The 8,853-nt window shown below is 40.2% G+C and overlaps 1 protein-coding gene across 4 annotated transcripts in view; it reads right to left on the reverse strand.

The window, feature by feature from the left end:
* The window catches only part of ccdc186 (coiled-coil domain-containing protein 186), a 115,035-nt gene that overhangs the window by 48,898 nt on the left and 57,284 nt on the right, over positions 1-8,853 (reverse strand). For all 4 annotated transcript variants that reach the window (XM_048609047.1, XM_048609045.1, XM_048609048.1 and 1 more), the window contains 2 exons: positions 5,491-5,589; positions 2,810-2,896 (listed from right to left, as the gene is read on the reverse strand). In XM_048609047.1, the coding sequence (XP_048465004.1) occupies positions 2,810-2,896; positions 5,491-5,589 (186 nt within the window). The remainder of the gene's footprint in view (positions 1-2,809; positions 2,897-5,490; positions 5,590-8,853) is intronic.

The raw sequence follows: 8,853 nt of genomic DNA on the forward strand, positions 1-8,853 counted from the left end.
GCTGCAGCCTTCTGCAATTGTTCCTCATTGACATAATATATAGCTTTTCTATTCTTCTTACTGAAGTGCAGAAGTTCACATTTTCCCAAAATTATGTTCCATTTGCCAATTTTGTCCCCACTTAATCTGTCCATGTCCGTCTGTAGACTCCTTATATCATCCACAAAATGTGGCCATAGTACATTCACTTTCTTAATCCAACTCATTAACATATATTGTAAGTAACTGCAGCCTAGCACTCTTCGTTGGTGGCATTCCACTAAATACATTTTGCCGTCCTGAAAATGCCCCCTTTGTCCCAGCACTCTGTGTTGACAATCCTCTCTCCATGCTAATAAACCACAGGTACCCAAACTATTGGTTCTTACCTTATTAAGTAGCCTCATGTGCAGTAACATACGCAACAGCCTGTTGGAAATTCAAATATATTACATCAACTGGTTCCCCTTTATCTCCTGATTGTCAACTCCTCAAAGAACTGTAATAACTTCATTAGGCATGGTTTTCTATTCATGAGCCTTATTTTTGGATTATATATTTCGAAATGCTCTGCTACTATATCCCCTATAACACTCTTAACATTTTCCCCAATGACTAACAGACCTATAGTTATCTGTCTTTGTCTCCCTTTTTGAACAAACGGTGCCAAATTGCCAATCATCTGGGACTTTTCCAGAATCTAAGGATTCTTATAAGATTATTATGAGTGTATCTATTACGTTTTAGCTTCATCCTATAAAATCAGGTCTGGGAACTTACCGGCTTTTAGCCTCATTACTTTCCCTAGGAGTTTATCTCTAATGATAGCTAGTGTATTTATTTCCTTCCTCCTTTAGCCCCATCATTATTTAGTATTTTTGGAATGTTATTTGTGTCCTCTACCATGAAGATTGATGTAAAGTATTTATTCAACTCCTCTGCCATTTCCTGCTTCCCCATTATCATTTTCCCAGCCTTGTTTTCCAAGGGGCTTATGTTGCCCCTCTATTCATTTTTGTATATTTAAATAAGTTCTTACTGTCCATTTTTCTGTTACTTAACTTCTGTTACTAGTTTATCCTCTTGGTTTATTTTCTGCCTTTTTATTATATTTTTGGTCATCTTTGGTCAGCTTTTAAAACTTTCCCAATCCTCTGGTCTACCACTAATCTTTGTTACATTGCATATTTTTTCCTTTCAGTTTATACTATCCTTAATTTACCTGGTTAACCGTATAAGTTTATCCCCCTCTTAGAATCCTTCTTCCTTGCTAGCATGTTGAGAGTCATGAAATATTTTTGTAAAACTCTGCCATTGTTTCACAACTTCTTTTCTGCTAAACACCTTTGCCAATTCACTTAAGCCAATTCTGTCTCATTCCTTTGTAATTAGCCTTATTTTAGTTTAGCACAATTGTTACTGACACAGGTTTCTCACTCTCAAACTGAATACTAAACTCTACCATGATATGACCACTGTTGCCTAGGGAATCTTCTATTCTGAGATCATACATTAAACACATTTCATTGCACATTACGAGATCCAAAATAGCCCGATCCCTGTTTGGATCCGCAAAAATATTCTAGGAAATTGTCCCAAATACAGCTTATGGATTCTTTCACAGGACCATTTAATAACTTAAGGGACAGATTGTAATGTAACAGAAAGCTAGGTGGAAAATAAGCTCCAAGGTGGAGAGAGTGGCTCGAAAGGAATGGAGACAAGTTAAATGAATGGGCAATAAAGTAGCAACTGGAGAATAATCTGTACAAAAAAAAGGTACAATTAATAGAAAAAGAATAACATTTTTAAATGTGAAAGAAAAAAAACCTTGCATTTATATTGTGCTTTTCATGATTAACAGATGTCTGAAAGTCCTTCACAGATAATTAATTACTGTTGAACTATGTCACTGTCATAATTTAGGCACAGCAGCCAAATCACACGCAGTGAGATCCCAAAATCAGTAATGTGATACTAATCACTTAATCTGTTTTAAGAATGTTTGTGGATAGATTAATGTCAGACAGAACATCAGGGATAACTCCCCTGGTGTTCTTTGAGATAGTGGGACAGAATACTTGACATCACCGGAGGGTGAGTGTGTCTCAATTCAACATCCCATCCATGATATGTCATCACCAACACTACAGCACATTCTTAATACCGCACCAGAGAGTTGGCTTTGAGGTTTTTGCTCATGTCTTGCACTGAGACTTGAGCCCAAAATCTTGTTTGCCAAAAAAGAAAATGCTACAGACTGAACCATGCCGAAATTAAGTATGAGTAATCAGCGGAATTTGAATTTCCTTGTACATGAAACACAAAGTTAACATGCATACACAGCAATTAAAAATGTGATGGGTATACTGGTTTTATTGCAAGGATACAAATTTGTGCTGTGGTATAGAGTTTTGTCCACATCTAAGAAAGGATACACTTGCCTTGAATGCAATGTAATAAATTGACTTTGGGATAATAGGGTTGTTCTATCGCAAGATCAACTATTATCATATTCATTGCCACAGTAGGCTCATGGGGTCATATGACTTGTTTCTGCTCTTACTTATTATGCTCTTAAAACAGTAATTTCTTGCTTCCTTTCTCAAGACAGATAAATCAGCATGCATCATCACTAAATGATGGATGCAAGACAAAGAACAGACAAGAAAACTGGGTGCAAAATATTCTGGAAAATGTACTTATTAGTTATTCAAACAATATAATGTAAAACTGGCAGTGTAGAATATCTTCAAAATTAATTTAGAAAGAAGTCAACAGAATTTACAAGGTAATTCCAAAAGACAAACAAATGAACAACAGTATTCACCTTTGTTCTCAAAGTATGCAACTCATCCATCCCTTCCTTGAATGTTTTTTTCAGGTCATCAAGTTCTTTTATTTTAGCATGGCGAATCTGATTTTTTTGGTTGGAGAAATACATTAATTAGTAATGTAATAAAATGCAATATTATCTCACTGGAAACATGAAATGAATCAAACAGTTACTTATACCAGCCTCTTGATCTCCCAGATCACCTTTCCTCTTTTAGATTGATTTGCATTGAACCTAAGGAAGGATCCCACAATCCCTCTTAACAAATTTCAAAGTTAAATATTTGTGAAGCTTATGTTGCAAGACCATTGGCACAAAAATTTTTGATGGAAAAAACAGTTGCATATTAACAGTATCCCTTATTTTTAGTTTGCAGGAAAAGATACTTGACAATTGGCAGAGAGATAAAGTGACACCATGCTTACTGTTTTATTGCTATTGGTCCACTATCAACACAAAACATACATTATTTCACCTTGGTAAAACCAGAGTCGATGGGAATTGGGGGGAAACTCTCCACTAATTGGATTAAAAAAAAAATGAGCCCAAAAAAAAATGATTGTGGTTGTTGGCAGACAGGCAACTCAGGTCAAGGCATTTCTGGAGGAGTTCCTCAGGGCAGTTTCCTAGGCAACCATCCTCAGGTACTTCATCAATGACTCTCCCTCCATCATCAGGTCAGAAGAGGAAGTATTCCTTGAGGTTGCACAACGTTCAGCACCTTTCGTAAATGCTCAGATACTGAAGCAGTCCATGTTAAAATACAGCAAGACCCGGATGATCTCTGGCACTTGTGTGGTGAGACTGTTAGTTACACTTGTCAGCCCAAATCTGGATAATGACCATTCCAACAATCGAGAATCTAAACATTGTCCCTTGACATTCAATGAAATATTATTGCTGAATCCCCCTCAAAGGGTGATGAATTTTTGGAAATCTCCACTCCAAAGATTTTGATTTTGATTTGATTTTTGTTGTCACACGTACCCAAGATCGGCAAAAAGTTTCATTTGCAAGCAGTACAGGCAGATCATAGCAAACAAGGACAAACAGATCATAGGGCGCTTAGCCAGAGCAAGACATACAAGATTACAGCTGCACAGGAGCTGCACAAAGTAAGATCAACATTAGATTTGAAATTAGAGAGCTCCAGGGAAGAAGCTGTTCTTGAACTTGTTGACGCATGTGTTCAAGCTTCTATATCTTCTGTCTGACAGAAGAGGTTGGAAGAGAGTACTACTGAGGTGGGAGGGGTCTTTAATAATGTTAGCAGCCTTTCCATGGCAACGAGAAGTGTAAATGGAGTCCACGGATAGGAGGTTGGCTTCAGTGATGATCTGGGATGTGCACACAACTTTCTGCAGCTTCTTACGGCCCTGGGCAGAGCAGTTGCTGTATGAAGCCATTATGTACCCGGACAGTATGCTTTCCATGGTGCATCAGTAAAAGTTAGTGAGGGTCCTCATGGACATGCCAATTTTCCTAAGCTGCCTGAGGAAGAAGAGGCATTGTTGTGCTTTCTTGACCGTCACATCTATGTGGGAGGTCCAGGACATATTGTTGGTTATCGTCCTCCTAGGAACTTGACACTCTCAACCCTCTCCACCTCTACTCCGTTGATGTAGATGGGGGCATGTCCTCCTATCTTCTTCTTGAAGTCAATGATCAGTTCTTTTGCTTTGCTGACATTGAGAAAGAGATTGTTGCCTTTGCACCACGACACCAAGCACTCTATCTTTTTCCTGTACTCTGATTCATCATTGTTTAATATCCGGCCGACAACAATGGTGTCATCAGCAAACTTGTAGATGGCATTCATACGGAATTTGGCTACACAGTCGTGGGTGTATAGGCAGTATAGGGGGCTGAGTACGCACTCTTGCAGGGCACCAGTGTTGAGGATTATCATGGAGGAGATGCTGTTGTCTATCTTCACTGATTGGGGCTGCAGAAGTTCAATTACTGAGTGTGTTCAAGACAGAAAGCAACAGATCTCTAGAGATTAATGACATGAAAGGGTCATGGAGATAGCTTAGGCAAGTAATAAGGTAGATGATCAGACACAATCTAATTGAAAGGCAGAACACACTTGACAGGCTAAATGCTGTGCTTCTGTTCCTATGTTTCTATCCTCAGATCTGACTGTAGTGCACTCAGAATTTTTCTAGGACTCCAACCTCTCACATAATACCTGCTCCTTAATTACCTCCTCTAAATATCCAATGTTATTCATACCATTAATACTTCCACTCTATATATGTTATATTTAGTATTGATCACATATACTGTAATTTCGCCCCTAGTGGAAATGTTGAATTTTTTCTAAAGCCTTCTACCTCTCAATGACAGAATGAGTTAGTTTTCTTTCAATTCATTTATTATATTGTTTCTTAATCTTTACTGACTTTACCTTTGATTCATTATCTATTGATATTCTTAACTCTCGGATTATGCCAAAGTGAACGGATTACGTGCCTGCGACCAAGCAATGGTGTTCTAGCACTTGGGGCCTCAAAACTCCAAATTTAAAAGAAAATCTAGCTGATGAATATCCCTATAAAGGTAATGTGTTCTGTTCATATTAGAATTTTATTTGCCTTTATTTTACATTCTGAAGTCATCTTGTAAATGAATCAGTATCATTTCGTCTAAACATATTTGAAAGCCCAACTCACCTCCATTTCATCGGATTTTTCCTGCAAGTGTTTTTCTAGTTCGCCTTTAGTTTCACGCAGTTTAGCATCCAACTCATTAGATCTAATTTCTTCCGATTCCTGTGAAGACAGACACGGCCACCAATGTCAGAAAACATAAATGATTACGTGTAAGTTAATAATATTTGAAACAAAAGTGTAAAATTTTATCACATTTGGCTTTCTTCAGACTCAGGTGATGCCTGGGGCCTATCTCTGCTGTAATGCTCTCCATAGCAAAAGGAGCAGATAAACTCTCAGATATCTCTTAAAATAAAGTTTTGAAATACAGTTTTCATTCGTCTCAAAACATGAAATGATAAGACACATTTTGGTTCGTATCAATTTTTAATCTATTTCCAGACTTTTCAGAATTCATTCTGATTATACGTCAACTAATCAATTATCCAGTCATGAAGCATTTCTATTTAAGTTTCTACTTCAAGTTGCATCAGAAATTATGAAGGCATACTCCTTCTTTGTAAGTACCCCTTTACAAGATTTTTTTGTGCTTTCGTGCATGGCTTAATGCTCCCAGAAGTTTTTTTTTTTAAAAATGTGCTTATCCCCAATTGTCCTTGAACCAAGTGACTTGCTGTTCTATTTCAGAGGACAGATAAGAGTCAATCATATTATTCTGGGTCAGGAGTCACATGTGGACTGAACCATGTAAGGATGGCAGAATTTCTCCCCTAGAGGACACTAACGAAGCAGACTGGTCATTACAAGATCAATGATAGACAAATAGCCTCAGTAATGCTGATCATAGAACTCTGGAAAACCATAATCCATTTGCCACACGTTTCTATTTTGATGTTGAATGGCCCGCGGATTTATCATATTCAGGGAAATAACAAAAATGAAATTTCTGAATCTCATCATCCAATTTATAAAATTATACAAAGCGACTATCACCAAACAACCTGAAAGAAACAATTTATGCCATGTGTTGTAAAACAAGATAGTACAGCTGACAGTATGGCACTCCCCTAATGTTAGACTACAGCAACAGACTAGGTTTTGTACTAAGTCGAGATGGAATATGAACTCTCACCTTCTGATTAAAAATCAAAATTACTACTACTACTGCACTGTGACAGCTATATATTGAGAAATAGCAAGTGAAACTGTGCTTAATACCGCAACACAAATGCAGACTGTGATATACAGAGACAAAAGAAATCAATAAATAATTCCATATCCAGTGAATTTACAATACCATTTGCAGACAAATCTCTTCTACGGAATTGGCCAGCTATCCATTCATTTGATCAACACCACTAAGCAAACCAACAAAGAGAAAGAAAACCAAATCAACAACATGGCATCGACCTAAACACCGGTCATGACAGCAGTAGGCCTTCCCTGCAAAATCTCCTCACTAATACGTGGAGGCCTATGCCAAAGTAGAATCATACATTTCAGTAAATACTCTCAGCTCCTTCATCACCACCTCTAGTACGTCCTAAGGAGAGCGCTGGCCCTGGAAGTACTCAACTCTAGACCCCATTAAATTTCACGGCATCATTGCAATCATCGACAAGGAAATTCCCTGTTGATTCTCACTCAATTGATGCAAAGTACTTCTTTACTTAGAAGAGGCACTAAGGAAACCATGGGCAGAGGATGTACTCTGGATGGGGATTTCAATGTCCACCAATGTCTTGGGAGTGCCACCGCTGACCAAGTAGGATCAAGGTTATCTCTGCCAGACCGGTCCTGTTGCAAGAGAACGTAAACTAGGAAGTATCTGTACTTCACTTTGTCCACACCAATCTGTGTCAAACATAAATGCATCTGCCCATGACAGGATCAGGTCAGAAGTCACACAATACCAGATTATAGTCCGACAGGTTTATGTGAAATCACAAACTTTCGGAACGCTGCTCCTTCGTCAGGTGAAGCCTTGTGAAGACAAAGTCCCATCTTCACAAAAAATACTCTCCAATCTTTCTGGCGCTACCACCATGTCAAAACTAGTATCCATGAATAGGTTTAGAAGGATAAGAGTCAAATGCTGGCAAATGGGACTAGATTTATATAGGATATCTGGTTGGCATGGATGAGTTGGACCGAAGGGTCTGTTTCCGTGCTGTATATTTCTATGTCTCTATGAAACACTTTTGGACATCGGTTGTCGTACTTCGGTCCACAAACTCCAGCACAGTCTGACAACCATGCTGAACAGCAAAAGTGGTGTGCTGTGCCTTCACCAGGAAGAGAGGAAGAGGCTTAATGAACATGTCCATTCCCAATGATTCCAATATCCAGGGGTCAATGCAAAAGATGAGGCTGGAATATCTGCAGTGCTCTTCAGCCAGAAGTAGCAAATAGATAATCCAAAACAGCTTAGTCTCAGGGACCCCAGCGTCAAAGATGCCAGCCTTCAGCCAAATTATTCGCTCCACATTAGGTCAGGGAACAGACAAATGCACCAGATATAAAAAAGGCTACATAATGTAACAACATACTGGCAATGCAGAAAAGTTTTGCTTCAGAACTAGCCTTACTGTTAGCCATCCTGTTTTAATACATATGCAATACTGACATCTACAGCCAAAGTAGAAAATAGAGCAGTTTTTCCGCCGCCTCCGCCTCCACGCTTACTTCTTCAACCGTGAACCTAACCCTCCCTCTACTGACCCCTTCTCCCGCTTCCAACACACCCCCTCCTCCTGGACACCACCCCAAGGCCTCCTACCCTCCCTCGACCTCTTCATCTCCAACTGCCGTCGAGACATCAATCGCCTCAACCTCTCCACCCCTCTCACCCACTCCAACCTCTCCCCCGCAGAACGTGCAGCCCTCCGCTCCCTCCGCTCCAATCCCAACCTCACCATAAAACCCGCGGACAAGGGAGGTGCAGGTGTAGTATGGCGCACTGACCTCTACATCGCCGAGGCCGGACGCCAACTCTCCGACACCTCCTCCTACCGCCCCCTTGATCATGACCCCACCCCTGAGCACCAAACCATCATCTCGCAAACCATCCACAACCTCATCACCTCAGGTGACCTCCCACCCACGGCCTCCAACCTCATCGTTCCCCAACCTCGCACTGCCCGCTTCTATCTCCTTCCCAAAATCCACAAACCTGAATGCCCTGGTCGACCCATTGTCTCCGCCTGCTCCTGCCCCACCGAACTGATCTCCAACTATCTCGACTCCATTTTCTCCCCCTTGGTCCAGGAACTCCCTACCTATGTCCGTGACACCACCCACGCCCTCCACCTCCTCCAGAACTTCCAATTCCCCGGTCCCCAACACCTCATCTTTACCATGGACGTCCAGTCCCTCTACACCTGCATTCCCCATGCAGATGGCCTTAAGGCCCTCCGCTTCTTC

This window comes from Rhincodon typus, chromosome 20 (assembly GCF_021869965.1).
Source record: "Rhincodon typus isolate 14 chromosome 20, sRhiTyp1.1, whole genome shotgun sequence".
Taxonomy (NCBI): domain Eukaryota; kingdom Metazoa; phylum Chordata; class Chondrichthyes; order Orectolobiformes; family Rhincodontidae; genus Rhincodon; species Rhincodon typus.